At 42.3% G+C, this 19,841-nt stretch overlaps 1 protein-coding gene across 2 annotated transcripts in view; it reads right to left on the reverse strand.

Annotated features, from left to right (window-relative positions):
- Window positions 1-3,124: 3,124 nt before the first annotated feature.
- The window catches only part of drp2 (dystrophin related protein 2), a 202,217-nt gene continuing 185,500 nt past the window's right edge, over window positions 3,125-19,841 (reverse strand). For both annotated transcript variants that reach the window (XM_029731055.1, XM_029731052.1), the window contains exons 22-25: window positions 8,104-8,353; window positions 6,981-7,098; window positions 6,685-6,774; window positions 3,125-6,073 (exon numbers count right to left, since the gene is read on the reverse strand). In XM_029731055.1, the coding sequence (XP_029586915.1) occupies window positions 6,054-6,073; window positions 6,685-6,774; window positions 6,981-7,098; window positions 8,104-8,353 (478 nt within the window). In that variant the 3' untranslated portion in view covers window positions 3,125-6,053. The remainder of the gene's footprint in view (window positions 6,074-6,684; window positions 6,775-6,980; window positions 7,099-8,103; window positions 8,354-19,841) is intronic.

The raw sequence follows: 19,841 nt of genomic DNA on the forward strand, positions 1-19,841 counted from the left end.
GTTGGTTTACTTCTGTGTTGTGGGTCGTTGTCCTGTTGCATCACCCGCTTAAATCGGCGGACAGATAGCCTAACATTCTCCTGCAAATTGTCTTGATAAACTTTGGAATTCATTTTTCTGTCGATGATAGTAAGCTGTCAAGGTCCTGAGGCAGCAAAGCAGCCCCACACCATGATACTCCCTCCACCATACTCTTCAGTGGGGATGAGGTTTTGATGTTGGTGTGCTGTGCCTTTTTCTCCAAACAGTGTTGTGTGTTCCTTCCAAACAACTCAACTGTAGCTTCAACTGTCCACAGAATATTTTGCCAGTAGTGCTGTGGAACATCCAGGTGCACTTTTGCAAACTTCAGACGTGCAGCAATGTTTTTTTTAACCGCAGTGGCTTCTTCCGTGGTGTCCTCCCATGAACACCATTCTTGTTTAGTGTTTTACGAATTGTAGACTCGTCAACAGAGATGTTAGCATGTTCCAGAGATTTCTGTAAGTCTTTGGCTGACACTCTAGGATTCTTCTTAACCTCATTGAAGTTAAGAAGAACAAGACTACCTGGGGCGGCAGGTAGCCTAGTGGTCAGAGCGTTGGGCCAGTAACCGAAGGTTGCTAGAACGAATCCCTGAGCTGACAAGGTAAAAATCTGTCGTTCTGCCCCTGAACAAGGTAGTTAACCCACTGTTCCTAGGCCATCACTGTAAATAAGAATTTGTTCTTAACTGACTTGCCTTGTTAAATAAAGGTACAATTTTAAAAAATGTAGCATTCTGCGCCGTGCTCTTGCAGTCATCTTTGCAGGATGACCATTCCTAGGAAGAGTAGCAACAGTGCTTTCTCAATTTATAGACAATTTGTCTTACCGTGGACTGATGAACATCAAGACTTTTAGAGATACTTTCGTATCCCTTTCCAGCTTTGTGCAAGTCAACAATTCTTAATCTTAAGTCTTCTAAGATCTCTTTTGTTCGAGGCATGGTTCACATCAGGCAATGCTTCTTGTGAATAGCAAACTCAAATTTTGTGAGTGTTTTTTTAAAGGGCAAGGCAGCTCTAATCAACATCTCCGTCTCATTGATTTGACTCCAGGTTAGCTGACTCCTGACTCCAATTAGCTTTTGCAGAAGTCATTAGCCTTGGGGTTCAAATACATATTCCAACCTACACTGTGAATGTTTAAATGATGTATTCAATATAGACAAGAAAAATACAATAATTTGTGTGTTATTAGTTTAAGCACACTACATTTGGGGCAGCAGGTAGCCTAGTCGTTAGAGCGTTGAGCCAGTAACCGAAAGGTTGCTAGATCGAATCCCTGAGCTGACAAGGTAAAAATCTGTCGTTCTGCCCCTGAACAAGGCAGTTAACCCACTGTACCTAGGCCGTCATTGTAAAATAAGAATTTGTTCTTAACTGACTTGTCTACTTAAATAAAATATAACGTTTGTCTATTGTTGCGACTTAGATGAAGATCAGATCAAATTTGATGACCAATTTATGCGGAAATCCAGGTAATTCCAAAGGGTTCACATACTTTTTCTTGCCACTGTATATACAGTTGAAGTCGGAAGTTTAAATACACCTTAGCAAAAGGCATTTAAACTCAGTTTTTCACAATTCCTGACATTTAATCCACGTAAAATTCCCTGTCTTAGGTCAGTTTGGATCACCACTTTATTTTAGGATTGTGAAATGTCAGAATAATAGTAGAGAGACTGATTTATTTCAGCTTTTATTTCTTTCATCACATTCCCAGTGGGTCAGAAGTTTACATACACTCAATTAGTATTTGGTAGCATTGCCTTTAAATTATTTAACTTGGGTCAAACGTTTTGGGTAGCCTTCCACAAGCTTCCCACAATAAGTTGGGTGAATTTTGGCCCATTCCTCCTGACAGAGCTGGTGTAACTGAGTCAGGTTTGTAGGCCTCCTTGCTTGCACACGCTTTTTCAGTTCTGCCCACAAATTTTCTATAGGATTGAGGTCAGGGCTTTGTGATGGCCACTCCAATGCCTTGACTTTGTTGTCCATAAGCCATTTTGCCACAACTTTGGAAGTATGCTTGGGGTCATTGTCCATTTGGAAGACCCATTTGCAACCAAGCTTTAACTTCCTGACTGATGTCTTGAGATGTTGCTTCAATATATCCACATACATTTCATTCCTCATGATGCCATCTATTTTGTGAAGTGCACCAGTCCCTCCTGCAGCAAAGCACCCCCACAACATGATGCTGCCACCCCCGTTCTTCACAGTTGGGATGGTGTTCTTCGGCTTACAAGCATCCCCCTTTTTCCTCCAAACATAACGATGGTCATTATGGCCAAACAGTTCTATTTTTGTTTCATCAGACCAGAGGACATTTCTCCAAAAAGTACGATCTTTGTCCCCATGTGCAGTTGCAAACCGTAGTCTGGCTTTTTTGGAGCAGTGGCTTCTTCCTTGCTGAGCGGCGTTTCAGGTTATGTCGATTATAGGACTCGTTTGACTGTGGATATAGATACTTTTGTACCTGTTTTCTCCAGCATCAGCATCTTCACAAGGTACTTTGCTGTTGTTCTGGGATTGAGTTGCACTTTTTGCACCAAAGTACGTTCATCTCTAGGAGACAGAACACATCTCCATTATGAGCGGTATGATGGCTGCGTGGTCCCAAGGTGTTTATACTTGTGTACTATTGTTTGTACAGATGAACGTGGTACCGTCAGGCATTTGGAAATTGCTCCCAAGGATGAACCAGACTTGTGGAGGTCTACAATTTTTTTTCTGAGGTCTTGACTGATTTCTTTTGATTTTCCCATGATGTCAAGCAAAGAGGCAGTGAGTTTGAAGGTAGGCCTTGAAATACATCCACAGGTACACCTCCAATTGACTCAAATGATGTCAATTAGCCTATCAGAAGCTTCTAAGGCCATGACATAATTTTCTGGAATTTTCCAAGCTGTTTAAAGGCACAGGCAACTTAGTGTATGTAAACTTCTGACCCACTGGAATTGTGATACAGTGAAATAATCTGTTGGAAAATGTACTTGTGTCATGCACAAAGTAGATGTCTTAACCGACTTTCCAAAACTATAGTTTGTTAACAAGAAATTTGTGGAGTGGTTGAAAAATGAGTTCTAATGACTCCAACCTAAGTGTATGTAAACTTCCGACTTCAACTGTCGTTCTGTCTGACAAACTGCATGTTACAGTGGTGTAATCATTCATTCCACCTAGCCTCTCCTACCTCAATATTGTCCGAAACACACAAAAAATGTCTATAGGTCTACAGGACCTATGGGTAGTACCTTTTTGGTTTCTAGGCCTAACCTCTTCCCCCAGCTATAGTTCAATAGATGCATTATTTCACACACAGAGGGAGATGCGATGCAGCCGCTGCTGCATATATTCATAGCCTCAAGTACTCTATGTTCAGGGTGGCTCATCAATGTGTAATGAGATGTATAACATTAAAGAGTTTCCAAAGAGTTAACATTCTTCGTGTTGGATGTATTTCTTTTGACTCGAGCACTTCTTTGTTCCTGGATCCTGACATGTTAAGAAAGGATGCCGGTGCATGTCAGCGCTTGGCAAAGGTAGAACAGATGATAATGACTATCTACTGTATGCCAGCTAAACACTAAACAGTGGCAGGCCTCATTAAGGTGGGGGAGTACGGGGGAGGTATGGAAACGAGGTACTCTCTCTTCCCCCTATGGTTATTAGCATTTCCATTATGGACGGCGCCCCACCTTGCCGACTCACAACCTGCAGCGCCGTGTCCTTGGGGACAGTTCCCTAGCAACGGCATCAAAACAAACAAGACAGGCACAGCGGCGCTCAACGATGTCAAATGTGAACGTTGGCGCCTGGAGGGGATAAAGTCTAACGAAGACCGAGATGGGATTCAAACAAATCTTGTTCTTGGCAATAAGGTCAGAACGTTCTCTGAATTATTCGAAACCATTCGCATCATGGCTCCCTGCGAATGTGGGTGTAATAACTTTATGGTTATGGAAGTGATATGCTACATAATAAACCCAGAGCATCTTTCCTCTTTTCCAGGAAATAACTCACCTCCTGTCTGTCTCTTTCTAGAGATTTGCTGTGGCAAGCACATCATAGTGGATCGCTCCTTTCAGCTCAGCCCAGGAGTGCTAAATGGACTATTTCTTCCTCTTTCCTCTTGTCTCTCAGATCTCCACCCCCTCCGAGCCTCCCTTCCACCTCCCTTTCACCTTCCATCCATCCTCCCTCCACGCCTCCAAAACCCTATTTGACCCCAGCCTTTTCTAACTAGTCTCTCAGGTGCTAGGCCACTCTAGCGCTATGAATTCCCACCGTCTTCCCTTTCCATACTCATAAAGCCTCTCTAAATCCACGAATAAAATGCAAAATGCCACAGAACCCAGACCCCTAAGCCGAATCTCACCTTGTATGAAATCCCCATCCACCCACAACACCCCACTGATCCAATCTCGTCCTCTGATTGTGAAAACGCTGAGTGAACACACTGAGCCAGTACTTTAACATCTGGCCACAAGCATAAAAAGAGAAAAGAAGAGAGGGAAAGTGGGAGCCAGGGCCAGGGCCAACTCCGTTCAATAATGTTTCAGGTAGCAGCATGAAAACATACTTATTAGTCCGTGACGGGCTCTGTTTGGGTTTAAGGCAAATAGACTGTCCTCTGCCTGGATTGTCACATGATCCTGGTGTGATGGTAGCCCAACCCCATATCAGACTCTAGCTCCTACTATCCTAGGCATTTGTGTACCCCTGAAATATTTATATAAGCAGTATGGTGAACCTTCCACCCAGCAGAGGGAAAAGTGAAGTTATTAGCATATTGCTTATCTGATCATTTCAGATGAAGTGCCATGTGGAAAAGACTAAGAGTTGATTTGGAATTGGGCCACTGGGTTAATGTGGTGGTGCCTCTCTCAATCCTTCCTAGTGTCCTTGGAGATGGAGGGAGAGGGGGGGGGTTGGGCACCCTGCCTCCCCCTCTGTGCACAGTGGGAGCGAGGAGCCAGAGTCCACAGTGGAGGGCCCGGCATTTAACGCTAGATGCTTTCTCAGATAAACACACTTAGCCATGATACAAATTGGCCTCGACTCGAGACCCTCTTCCTGAACACTACGAGGCATATTCACAGCCTATCTCGCTCCACTGCTTGTGGATGTGTGTGTGGCTGTGTGTCTTTTTTTTGTATTCCTGTGTGATATGAATGTTGATATGAATGTGTGTTAGTACAGAATGAGTGTTCATCTGAAACAATGTGTCTGTGTGCTGCGTGTGATGGAAGCAGTGAAACTCACAGTGCACAGAAGCAGCGCTGCCTGGCCGGGCGGGCACTTTGGCTGTCTTAAATAAATCATTGGGTTTTACTGATGATGTGTCAGTCCCACAGTGTCAATAAGCTTGTTGTGGGTCCCGCTGGCTACCCGGCAATCTGCTCTGTTCTGCTCTGGGTACGGCTGCCGCAGCCACCCAATCACAGCCGCATGAAATGCAGCCAGCCTGGCCCAAATCAACAGTGATGCGCATGAACGCCCCATCAAAAAATAGAAGTTTGAAACGCATTGGGGGGAAAAAGGAAACACACATACATACCGAGATACGCACACAGTTACTGGCACTCGAACAGAACAAAACATGGGGAAAATCCCCAACCATTTTTGCATTGTGTCAAAGTCATTTTCGTGGAATGTCCTTGTGCTGTACAGATATAAGGCTTCACACCTTCGGGCAACTACACAGACGCTGGTTAGCACAGTGTCTTGGCTGGGCTGCTAGCGTTAGCCATAGCTAACACAGTTTCTGCCTGGCTGGGCTGCTAACATTAGCCGCTAGCTTCCTTAGCTGGTTAACACAGTGCCTGGCTGCACCGCTAACATTATCCATTAGCCTTAGCTTGTTAGCATAGTGCGTGGCTGGGCCTGGACGTTGGCATTAGCCGTTAGCCTTTGGCTCCCACAGGGGTGAGGGAGAGGGGTCAGCTCTCTGACGGCAGCTATATGGGGCACGGGCCATCAGGCATCCCATCAGGCATCACTCTGCAATCCAGGCCCCGCCCTGGGTTAGATGAGTGACGTTGCTCCTGGAAGAAGAGAGAGGGGGAAAAAAGTGTCCATTAACAGTGAAGATGATGTGTTTTAGAACACATGCAGAAGAGCCAAATCTGTACTAACAGATGAGGGTTTGGCTGTAGAAACACTGGATTGACCTTTACTCTGGTAGCCTTGAGGCCCAATAGGTATTAAAGGCAATGAATCAGGCACCTATATTGTAGTTCCCCACTGAGATAAGAACTTGTGTAGCTTATCTTTCTAGAAACTCCACAGACATTCCTTACCTTGTTTCCGCCTCTGTTCGAGGTCATTTTGTATCACTGTCTTCATAGTTCATTTCAAAGTTCGTCTCATTTTACTTAAAAAAACAACATTTGAGCCATTTGGCAGATGCTCTTATCCAGATCAACTTACAGTAGTGAGCTCATACATTTTCATACTGGTCCCCAATGGGAATCGAACCCACAACCCTGGCGTTGCAAGCGCCATGCTCTACCAACTGGGGCATGTATACAGTATATCATTCAGAATGACTATGTAACCCTGAGACTCCCTCAGCAAAAATCTATGTGTGTCGTATTCAGGTTAATGGTTCTGTCTCTGTTGTGTCTGTCTAAGGTCTGTATGGTCAGAGGCTCACCAGGTTCTGAAGGGAAGACGTTTCTCAGCTGCTCTATGACCTCCTGCAGCTGCTGCACTGTGTCCTGTTCATGATCCTCATCTCCATCTCCTGGCACACACAGCATCACACAGAGAGAGATGAGCGACAACGGAACACTCAATCATTCCATTCTGTCTGAACTAATGTTGTTGTGGCCCACAGAATGAACAAAACAATGTTTGTTCAGTCATTAATCCAGTAGGAATTTCTTGGAACTTGCACCCCACCAGCGAGACCTGACCTACTATTTGGGAATGTTCGTCTTAGTAGCTCACCTGCTGCCTCTGTGTCTGTGGTCTCTCTACTAGGTCCGTCCCCCTGACGGCCTCCCCCTGACACCGGAGATGACAGGGAGGAAGGTTCCGATCCGTTGGCCTCCGAGTCATCTTTAGGCTGTTGGAAAATAAATAGTGTCATCAATCCCAACAGAATTCGCATTTTGACAGCTACTTCAGAAAACCACAAACGTTTCTTGGAACGTGTCGGGGTTGAAGGATACAGTAAACATGTACTGTAGATGCACTAAATAAGTCAAAGTGTTCCAGTGAAACTGAAGGCTGCGTTGGCTGGGGATTCAGACCTAGTTCCATGATGAACAAACGAAGATCTACTTTCTACAGAGATGAAAACAGAGGTTGACGGTTGACACCGAGTCGACTACCCACCCCCACTCCACCACTTTCCCTGTTCCATCACTTCATATTGGAACGATAAACAGACTCATATAAAGAGCGTATATATGCATGATTATTTCGTAGGAAGAGATTGAAATGCATTATATGGTTGGGAGGTTCATAGAAGTGTACAGGAAGTTACAATCTATAATTTTAGAATGTTTGGTATTCTGTCCCTCTCTTCCCATTCCTCTCTTTCCACTAAATAGGTCTCTCTTTCAATCTCCTCTCTCTATTCCCAATTTCCAAAGTCTTTTCACATGAGGAAATGTCTTTCTGTCACTCTCTCTTTCTCTCTCTCCCCTAGTGCAGCAGTACAAATTAGCTTTCATTTCTTCCTCTCCCTCTCTCTATTCCCCATTTCCACATTCATATTCTTCTACAGCAGTGTCGTATTTTCACTCAATCCAGCCACTATCTTTGCCATTCCCCTTTCTCTCTTCCGTTTAGTGTCAGTCCCATATCGTTCTGCTTCTTAATCCCTCTTGAGTCTATCCCCCTCTCTCTTTCTCTCCTTACCGTAGGTATTTCCCTCTGTCTCTCGTGGTATCTATCCCCCTACCTTCCTGTCTCTGTACCTGCAGTTTAAGTCATTAGTCTTTTTCTATTTACTAGAGATGTTCTCTACCCCACCCCTCCCTCCCCTCTTTTCCAACCCATCTTTTCTTTCATTCCTTCATCTTTCGTACCACTTTCCAATTGTTTCTCCTTCCTCCCTCCCTACCTGCAGCAGTAACTCTCGTAGCCTCTGCAGCTGGGACTCCAACTGTTTGTTGTGGTCCTCCAGGATCTGCATTCGTGTCTCTAGGCGAGTCTTGTGCTGCCGAAGGACCCTCGCCTCGGCCAGGAGCTCCTCGTCCTGCTGGCCCCCCGTGGGCGATCCCGGACACCCCTCGCCCCCCTCCGTCAGCTGGGGCGCCGCCGCCGCCTCCTCATGCCTCCACTTCAGTCGCCGCCACTCCCCCTGCAGCACCCTGGGAATAGGAGCACAATGGCAACAATAAGCTATGATAGTAAATACTGTGAGATGTCTGCTAAAGCGTCCATATGTTCAGTCTGCTCATTGTGCATATGTTCACTGTCTGCTCATTGTGCATATGTTCACTGTCTGCTTATTGTGCATATGTTCACTGTCTGCTCATAGTCCTTATGTTCACTGTTTGCTTATTGTGCATATGTTCACTGTCTGCTCATAGTCCTTATGTTCACTGTCAGCTCATTGTGCATATGTTCACTGTCTGCTTATTGTGCATATGTTCACTGTCTGCTTAGTGTGCATATGTTTAGTGTCTGCTTAGTGTGCATATGTTCACTGTCTGCTCATAGTCCTTATGTTCACTGTCAGCTCATTGTGCATATGTTCACTGTCTGCTTATTGTGCATATGTTCACTGTCTGCTTAGTGTGCATATGTTCACAGTCTGCTTATTGTGCATATGTTTAGTGTCTGCTTAGTGTGCATATGTTCACTGTCTGCTCATAGTCCTTATGTTCACTCTCTGCTTATTGTGCATATGTTCACTGTCCGCTCATAGTCCTTATGTTCACTGTCTGCTCATAGTCCATATGTTCACAGTCTGCTCATTGTGAATATATGTTCACTGTCTGCTCATTGTGCATATGTTCACTGTCTGCTCATAGTCCTTATGTTCACTGTCTGCTCATAGTCCATATGTTCACAGTCTGCTCATTGTGCATATGTTCACTGTCTGCTCATAGTCCTTATGTTCACAGTCTGCTCATTGTGCATATGTTCATTGTCAACTCAAATAATGAGCAGATAATTATCACCAGACATGGTATGAAATTGTGTTAACAATCACTAAACATAATAACATAGTATGCAAACAGATATTTAATTGGTTTGCGATTTCATTGAACTGGTGGTCGAAGTTAACTCAAGCTTGACAAAAAGACGAACCCTTTGGATTAACTTTCACAGCTCATAATCTATTTCTGTCTCTATGGAGACAGACTGCCTGTCTCTATAAAATTCACACAGACAATAACAAATCGATTTTCGGAGCAGCGGTATTGTGTTGTATTCTATGTCCTTACCAATTTTCCCAGAGCAAAGAAAGTTGAGGCATGGGATGATGGTACTAATTCCACCACAGGAGCATTCTTACAAAGTAGACAGTCACGACCTCCACACACACGGTGAGCAAACATGTTTTTGTCAGATTTTTGGGGGTCAGGCCCAGTTTACAACATATGACCTGGGGTCCTATAGGCCAATTAGAATAAAGGAGGACAACTCCTAGTGCTAGATGAGGAACACACAGGATATACCTCATCATAAAATGGGAAATAGAGAAATAATACCAAACTGGGTCAAGGTTTCAGACATCCAAGGGCTGTGTGTATATATGTTATTAATCTAGCATTATTAACGTATTGTTCACCAAGGACAAAAGGAAAGCAAATGAACGTGTGTGTGTGTTCGTGCATGTGTGTGCGCGCGTGTGTGTGTGTTGGCCAAAAGGTCAGGGACATGCAGAAAATACAAAAAGATAATAATTCAGATGAATCAGATGAAGGTTGCCTCTGATGTCAAATTAAGTGGATGGGAAAAGGCAATATTCTATCTAATTTTGGCTCTGTTTACAAACGACGTAATATAGTACACATCAGAATTTGGTTGTAATTCAGAGAGGTTAGAACAAGTATCTAGATCCTCGATGAGGCTGTGCTGGGATCCAAATTGTTGATTTAAAAGAAAACATGAATCATCAGTGTACAATGACACTTTGTTTTTAAGCCCTGGATTTCTAGCCTCTTGATATTATATATATTTAATAGCTAACATTTCAATGGCCATAAAACATAGATGTGCGGATAATGGACAACCTTGTTTTACTCCTCTTGACAGTTTTATACCATCTAAGAAGTAGCCATTATTTACTATTTTAGACATAGGGTTACTATTACATAACTTTAACCCATTGAGATTACAAGAGATTCTCCAAAATGTTATGTATACATTCCAGTCGTACTTTATCAAAAGCCTTTTCAAAGTCAGCTACAAATACCAGGCCTGGTTTTCTATTGTTTCCAGAATTTGTCTTATATTATCTCCAATGTATCATCCATGTTAAAAAACTGGCTGATTAGGATGAATAATATCCGACAATAACTTTTTAATTCTATGTGCCTTGAATTTTGCCTTTAATGGACTGGATCTTTATATTTACCACTTGGGTCCTGTTTCAGTAATAATGAATCAAGAAACCTTTTGTTGAGTATCTGATCATTTACCATTTTTTATGTGAGTGTTTAAAACATGCTAATAACGGTCCTCTGAGTACATCAAAACATTTTTGGTATGCCATCCAGCCCTGGAGTTTTCCTGGACTTAATTGCATCAAAAAGTTCCTCCTCTGTAATTTGGCTTTCACATTAGTCTTTCTGTACAGCTGTTAATTTGATCTTGTTAATAGAAAAAACATCCATAAAATCCATAACTTTGGAGATGGAGGAGACTGAAACGAAAACATATGCTTCAAGTACTCCGCTTCCACTTTCAAAATATTGTTTGGTGAATCATGGGTGACTCCATCATTTGTAACAAGTTTCAGTAAATCATTTTTGGTAGCATTTCTATGTTGAAGATTAAAAAATAATTTGGTGCATTTTTCTCCATATTCCATCCAGTTCACATTATTTTTCTAATAAATTACACTTGCTCTTTCTAGAATAATTTCCTCCATTTCGTTTTGTTTTTCCTTTAACGTATTCTGTGCCTCTATGGTAAAGTTTAATTGCTATTTATCTGTACTGTTAATCCTTCTATTTCCTTTGTTAATATGGACTCTTTTGACCTAAATTGCTTTTGTTTTAGAGATGAGTATTGAATTGCATGGCCTCTAAAAGCACATTTAAAAGTATCCCATACAATAAGGGGATCTGCTTTACCTATGTTATGTCGGAAAAGGTCTGTTAGAAATTCTTCTGTCCTTGTTAAAGACAAGTTATCATTCAATAGGCTTTGATAAAATTTGCAATATCCTCGCACACGTGGAAATTCTGTAAGAGTAATGTACATGCCAATTATTTGATGGTCCAACCACATTCTGTCCCCTAGCAACCCTTTTTAAACTTTTGGTGCCAGCGAGAATTACATAAGAAAGTAGTCAAGACGACCAGCTTGATTGAGCCTCCGCCATGTATATCCCACTAGGTCAGGATATTAAACCTCCATGTATATCCCACTAGGTCAGGATATTAAACCTCCATGTATATCCCACTAGGTCAGGATATTAAACCTCCATGTATATCCCACTAGGGCAGGATATTAAACCTCCATGTATATCCCACTAGGTCAGGATATTAAACCTCCATGTATATCCCACTAGGGCAGGATATTAAACCTCCATGTATATCCCACTAGGGCAGGATATTAAACCTCCATGTATATCCCACTAGGGCAGGATATTAAACCTCCATGTATATCCCACTAGGGCAGGATATTAAACCTCCATGTATATCCCACTAGGGCAGGATATTAAACCTCCATGTATATCCCACTAGGTCAGGATATTAAATCTCCATGTATATCCCACTAGGTCAGGATATTAAACCTCCATGTATATCCCACTAGGTCAGGATATTAAACCTCCATGTATATCCCACTAGGTCAGGATATTTAAGCCTCCATATATCCACTAGTTCCAATATATCCATGATATTTGTGTTTTCCTTAAGTGCATGAGGGTGATAGTTTGTAATGTGATTTCCTTTACAGTCCATTGAGGTATTTAAAACCGTATTATAGTCTCCCTCCATCATAGTCTTGTATTGCTTGTAGGTTTTATAAATTATTATATATATTTTCAAAGAAGCGTGGATCATCATTATTTGGACCGTATAGATTAATGAGCCAAATCTGTTTATGGTCCAGTAACATATTTAAAATCATCCATCTACCTTGCGGATCTGTTTGGACAATTTGCATATTCAGATCAAAATGAATATCATCACCCCTTTTGAGTTGCTCATGGGAGAAATTATTAGCGCTTCTCAGTCCTTTTTCCTCACAACTTTATCTAGAATTGTTTAATGATTTTCCTGGAAATAATAGATATTATATTCCTTCTCTTTTAGCCAGGTAAATATTGATTGTCTTTTCTTACTATCTGCTAAGCCATTAAAATTATAACGGGCTAGACTTATTTCACCAATTACCATAACGAAATACAAGTTTCAATAATATTTATCATAACATATGTTTGTAACTTACCATTAAAAAGTACCATGATAGTTGAGTGTCCATATAGCTGTACCATGATATTTGCATTGCTACTAAGTAAACCTCCAATTGTTCTCCACTATTCCACCTGCTAAAACCTCCCCCCATCCCAAGTAGGGTTGTCGTACCAGTGACCGGCTGACCACCCCCATGCCCCCGGATTCCAGGGTCCCCGAGAGACCGGGACCCATTCTTAAAAACAATCGAACAGTGCCACCCACAGAACAGAAGCAGACTAACCGACAAAAGAATTTCCAACGCCCTCACCTCAATTGTATTATATACAGTTACAATGCATTTGGAAAGTATTCAGACCCCTTGACTTTTTCCACATATTGTTACGTTACAGCCTTATTCTAAAATTGATTAAATCGTTTTTTTCCCTCATCAATCTACACACAGTACCCCATAATGACAAAGCAAAAACTGGTTTTTAGAAACTTAAAAAAACGGAAATATCACATTTACATAAGTATTACTCAGTACTTTGTTGAAGCACTTTGGCAGTGATTACAGCCTTGAGTCTTCTTGGGTATGACGCTACAAGCTTGGCACACCTGTATTTGGGGAGTTTCTCCCATTCTTCTCTGCAGATCTTCTCAAGCTCTGTCAGGTTGGATGGGGAGTGTCGTTGCACAGTTTTTTCAGGTCTCTCCAGAGATGTTTAAGTCCAGGCTCAGGCTGGGCCACTCAAGGACATTCAGAGACTTGTCCCGAAGCCACTCCATGTTGTCTTGGCTGTGTTCTTAGGGTCGTTGTCCTGTCTGAGGTCCTGAGCGCTCTGGAGCAGGTTTTCATTAAGGATCTCTCTGTACTTCGCTCCTTTTATCTTTCCCTCAATCCTGACTAGTCTTCCAGTCCCTGCCACTGAAAAACATCCCCACAGCATGATGCTGCCACCACCAAGCTTCACCGTAGAGATGGTCCCATGTTTCCTCCAGCCGTGACGCTTGGCATTCAGGCCAAAGAGTTCAATCTTGGTTTCATCAGACCAGAGAATCTTGTTTTTCATGGTCTGAGAGTCCTTTAGGTGCCTTTTGGCAAACTCCAAGCAGGCTGTCATGTGCCTTTTACTGAGGAGTGGATTCCGTCTGGCCACTACCACAAAGGCCTGATTGGTGGCGTCTTGCAGAGATGGTTGTCCTTCTGGAAGGTTCTCTCATTTCCACAGAGCAACTTTGGAGCTCTGTCAGAGTGAACATCGGGTTCTTGGTCACCTCCCTGACCAACACCCTTCTCTCCTGATTGCTCAGTTTGGCCGGGCGGACAGATCCAGGAAGAGTCTTGGTGGTTCCAAACTAAATGTAAATGTAAGAATGATGGAGGCCACTGTGTTCTTGGGGACCTTCAATGTTGCACAACCCTTCCCAAGATCTGTGCCTCGACACAATCCTGTCTCGGAGCTCTACGGACAATTCCTTCGACCTCATGGCTTAGTTTTTGCTCTGACATACACTGTCAACTGTGGGACTTTATATAGACAGGTGTGTGCCTTTCCAAATCATGTCCAATCAACTGAACTTTCCACAGGTGGACTCCAATCAAGTTGTAGAAACATCTCAAGGCTGATCAACGGAAACAAGATGCATCTTAGCTCAATTTCGAGTCTCCTAGCAAAGGTTCTGAATCCTTATGTAAATAAGATATCTGTTTTATATTTTTAATACATTTGCAAAATGTTCTAAAAACCTCTTTTCGCTTTGTCATTATGAGGTACTGTGTGTAGATTGATGAGGATCTGTTTTTATTTAATCCATTTTAGAATAAGGCTGTAACGTTTCAAAATGTGGAAAAAGTCAAGAATACTTTCTGAATGCACTGTATTTAAAATATACATATAAAAAATGATGTGTATTTTAATTTCCACAAATAACTAATAATATGGTTAATAATGTAGGCAGTCCATGCGAAGAATTGTTACCTATAACCAGGATTGCCATTACAGAAATTAAATTTTTGGCATGCAATTATTGTGATTCATCCTATATTGTCCCTAACATCATTACCCCATAGCAACAGATGTGGGATATATATATACACACACACACACACACACACACACACACACACACACACACACACACACACACACACACACACACACACACACACACACACACACACACACACACACACACACACCCCATCCTTCCCCCACAAACAACCGCAAGCTCAGATGTTCAACAGTTGTTCCATCCCAGAGCCCAACTCAAGAAAGGACTTGATGTGCGAATGCATGAGAAGGCATGCAAAATTGAGATTTGATAAACCAATGTCAAGTCCTAGCTGATGGAGCTCAGATGCACCCCCTTCCCCTGAAACACACACACGCTGGTCCCCCGTTTTGACCATTTTCTCAAGCATCTCTGGACAGTCAGACCTTTGATTATTTTGTGCCACCAGGGACACAATATTTTGCCCCCTCTCTGATTGTCTGAGTGTTACCCACCTCCCCATGGGTTACTGCAGCCAGTGCAGCCAGCACCTCCACATCCTGGGTGGGGGCACCGCACCTGGAATCCCCACCGGCTAGGTACAAGGTTGCAAGGTTCTCATTAGCAGCTTTGAGAAATTCCTTGTACAGTTGAAGTCGGAAGTTTACACACACCTTAGCCAAATACATTTAAGCTCAGTTTTTCATATAATCCTAGTACAAATTCCCTGTTTTAGGTCAGTTAGGATCACCACTTTATTTTAAGAATGTGACATTTCGGAATAATAGCAGAGAGAATTATTTATTTCAGCTTTTATTTCTTTCATCACATTCCCAGTGGGTCAGAAGTTTACATACACTCAATTAGTATTTGGCAGCATTGCCTTTATATTGTTTAACTTGGGTCAAATGTTTAGGGTAGCCGTCCACAAGCTTCCCACAATAAGTTGGGTGAATTGTCCTCCTGACAGAGCTGGTGTAACTGAGTCAGGTTTGTAGGCCTCCTTACTCGCACACGCTTTTTCAGTTCTGCCCACAAAATTTCTATAGGATTGAGGTCAGGGCTTTGTGATGGCCACTCCAAAAACCTTGACTTTGTTGTACTTAAGCCATTGTGCCACAACTTTGGAAGTATGCTTGGGGTCATTGTCCATTTGGAAGACCCATTTGCAACCAAGCTTTAACTTCCTGACTGATGTCTTGAGATGTTGCTTCAATATATCCACATCAATTTCATACCTCATGATGCCATCTATTTTGTGAAGTGCACCAGTCCCTCCTGCAGCAAAGCACCCCCACAACATGATGCTGCCACCCCCGTGCTTCATGGTTAGGATGGTGTTCTTCGGCTTGCAAGCCTCCCCCTTTTTCCTCCAAACATAACGATGGTCTTTATATATTTTTGTTTCATCAGACCAGAGGACATCTCTCCAAAAAGTACGATCTTTGTCCCCATGTGCAGTTGCAAACCGTAGTCTGGCTTTTTTATGGCGGTTTTGGAGCAGTGGCTTCTTCCATGTGAGCGGCCTTTCAGGTTATGTCGATATAGGACTCGTTTGACTGTGGATATAGATACTTTTGTACCTGTTTCTTCCAGCATCTTCACAAGGTCCTTTGCTGTTGTTCTGGGATCGACTTGCACTTTTCGCATCAAAGTACGTTCATCTCTAGGAGACAGAACGCGTCTCCTTCCTGAGCAGTATGACGGCTGCGTGGTCCCATGGTGTTTATACTTGCGTACTATTGTTTGTACAGATGAACGTGGTACCTTCAGGCGTTTGGAAATTGCTCCCAAGGATGAACCAGACTTGTGGAGGTCTACAATTTTTTTTCTGAGGTCTTGGCTGATTTCGTTTGATTTTCCCATGATGTCAAGCCAAGACGCACAGAGTTTGAAGGTAGGCCTTGAAATACATCCACAGGTACACTTCCAATTTACTCAAATTATGTCAATTAGCCTATCAGAAGCTTCTAAAGCCATGACATCATTTTCTGGAATTTTCCAAGCTGTTTAAAGGCACAGTCAACTTAGTGTACGTAAACTTCTGACCCACTGGAATTGTCATACATTGAATTGTAAGTGAAATAATCTGTCTGTAAACAATTGTTGGAAAAAGGACTTGTGTCATGCACAAAGTAGATGTCCTAACCGACTTGCCAAAACTATAGTTTGTTAACAAGAAATTTGTGGAGTGGTTGAAAAATTGAATTTTAATGACTCCAACCTAAGTGTATGTAAACTTCCGACTTCAACTGTACATTATGCTCACCCATCCGGGGGCTTTGGCTTTGTAAGACCAACCCTGCCAGGAAAGCTCAGAACCTTGAGGGGGAGGTGCTGCTCTAGTGGGTCTCTGACCGCGTTTATCTTTCTGTTTTGGCTGCATTTAGGCATGTAAGCCTATAAAGGAGATAAGGACTTCTCGTTAGTGTATGGTTCTCTCAGGTGGGTGTTTAGAGCATAGGGTTGGGGACCGTTCTATCATGATAGGACAATAAATAAACGTACTATATTTACAATTTAATTTAAAATGTATATCCCATATCTGCACAAACTTGAAAGCTCTCTGTGCTTCTACACCTGCATTGCTTGCTGTTTGGGGTTTTAGGCTGGGTTTCTGTACAGCACTTTGAGATATCAGCTGATGTAAGAAGGGCTATAGAAATACATTTGATTTGATTTGATTTGTTACACCTCCTGCTCGCAGACACTCATGGGCTCTGGGATTTGTGACCATTTTCCTTTTTCACTCACTTAACTCCACACTTTTCCATACACAAAAACACACAACCCACCTTATACCCGTACATACCCACATTATACCCGTACATACCCACCTTATACCCGTACATACCCACATTATACCCGTACATACCCACATACTGTGCCTTCTATGTCCTCTGTTTGCAGTGTTTTTATACCTACCATGTTGATTCCTACCTAATTTCAGTCTTTTGAGCACTTTTGTGTTCCAGTTCCATGTATTTGAAGATATATTAATTCAATAATTATTCTTTCTTCTAATGCTGTCTTATCTATTGATAAATACTATAAATAGAAAGTCGAATACTAATTGTTTTACAACATTCCCTATCTTGAACGGTATAGTGTATTTGCAGTTGATTTCTTTATCAATTGTTGAATTTTATTGTTTTCTCTATGGGAACTTTGTAATATCTAGAATAGCCATGGAATAGTCTTGGTGTCTTGGAACAATTGGTTATCAATGTACAGTTTATTGACTATGAGAGCTACACGTTTCCTTTTTAATCTATTGGTTACAAAACTTTGCGCCATTCTGCAAATTCCTTTGGAAACTGATCATTCATGCCTATTTTCGTGCCAGCGAGTCTTTTACTCTGGTTTTTAACCATTATTTTATCTTAAAGAATGCATATTTTGCAACGATTGATCACTCATATGTCTGTTCTCTCTGTCCGAAAGAGTGTACACGTTCGAGTTTGATTTTGTCTACAGTATCTCCTGGGATCTGTAGCACTGTAAGAAATATTTTTTTCCCCCCACTCTTTCGGGATCTTCACACTCTTTTTCCTTGACACCAGTAAGTACCAGATTTTCTCTCATAGATCTAGTCTGTATTTCAAGTAAGGCTTCTCTCAGAAACATGTTCTCCTTTTTAAGTTCTTTAACGTCCGTTTTAATCCTATTGACTGAACCTTTCAGCTTGTTTGTTTCTTTCTACATTGTCGCAGCTTTTTCGTCATTAATCTCGAGGCTCGCCTTCAACTCCTTTATGCAGTGCCTTCGGAAAGTATTCAGACCCCTTGACTTTTTTCACATTTTGTTAGGTTACAGCCTTATTCTAAAATGGATTAAATCATTTTTTCCCTCATTAATCTACACACAATACCCCATAATGACAAAGCAAAAACAGTTTTTTATATTTTTTTGCAACTGTATTAAAACAGAAAAATGGAAATATCACGTTTACATAAGTATTCAGACCCTTTAATCAATACTTTGTTGAAGAGCGATTACAGCCTTGAGTCTTCTTGGGTATGACACTACAAGCTTGGCACATCTGTATTTGGGGAGTTTCTCCCATTCTTCTCTGCAGATCCTCTCAAGCTCTGTCAGGTTGGATGGGGAGTGTCGCTGCACAGCTATTTTCAGGTCTCTCCAGAGATGTTCGATCGGGTTCAAGTCCGGGCTCTGGCTGAGCCATTCAAGGACATTCAGAGACTTGTCCAGAAGCCACTCCTGCATTGTCTTGGCTGTGTGCTTAGGGTCATTGTCCTGTTGGAAGGTGAACCTTCGCCCCAGTCTGAGGCCTTGAGCGCTCTGAAGCAGGTTTTCATCAAGTGCTATGTAGTTTGCTCCGTTCATCTTTCTCAGTCTTCTTAGCCCTGCAGCTGAAAAACATACATACAGCATAATGCTGCCACCACCATGCTTCACCGTAGGGATGGTGCCAGGTTTCCTCCAGACTTGACGCTTGGCATTCAGGCCAAAGAGTTCAATCTTGGTTTCATCAGACCAGAGAACCTTGTTTTTCATGGTCTGAGAGTCATTCGGTGCCTGAGGAGTGGCTTTCGTCTGGCCACTCTACCATAAAGGGCTGATTGGTGGAGTGCTGTAGAGAAGGTTGTCCTTCTGGAAGGTTCTCCCATCTCCACAGAGGAACTCTAGAGCTCTGTCAGAGTGACCATCGGGTTCTTGGTCACCTCCCTGACCAAGGCCCTTCTCCCCCGATTGCTCAGTTTGGCCAGGCGGACAGCTCTAGGAAAAGTCTTGGTGGTTCCCAACTTCCTCCATGTAAGAATGATGGAGGCCACGGTGTTCTTGGGGACCTTCAATGCTGCAGACATTTTTTGGTACCCTTCCCCAGATCTGTTCCTCGACACAATCCTGTCTCGAAGCTCTACGAACAATTCCTTCGACCTCACGGCTTGGTTTTTGCTCTGACATGCACTACCAACTGTGGGACCTTATATAGACAGGTGTGTGCCTTTCCAAATCATGTCCAATCAATTGAATTTACCACAGATGAAGTTGTTGAAATATTTCAAGGATGATCAATGGAAACAGGATGCATCTGATCTCAATTTCGTGTCTCATAGAAAAGGGTCTGAATACTTATGTAAATAAGGCTTTTATTGTTTTGTTTTATCCATTTTAGAATAAGGCTGTAACGTTACAAAATGTGGAAAAAGTCAAGGGGTCTGAATACTTTCAGAAGGCACTGTATCTTTACTGATTAGTTCATGTATGCCCAGTTTATAATTTATCGACTTTAGCAAGTCAGTTTCTGCACTTACCA

The sequence above is a fragment of the Salmo trutta genome, chromosome 3, assembly GCF_901001165.1.
Source record: "Salmo trutta chromosome 3, fSalTru1.1, whole genome shotgun sequence".
Taxonomy (NCBI): domain Eukaryota; kingdom Metazoa; phylum Chordata; class Actinopteri; order Salmoniformes; family Salmonidae; genus Salmo; species Salmo trutta.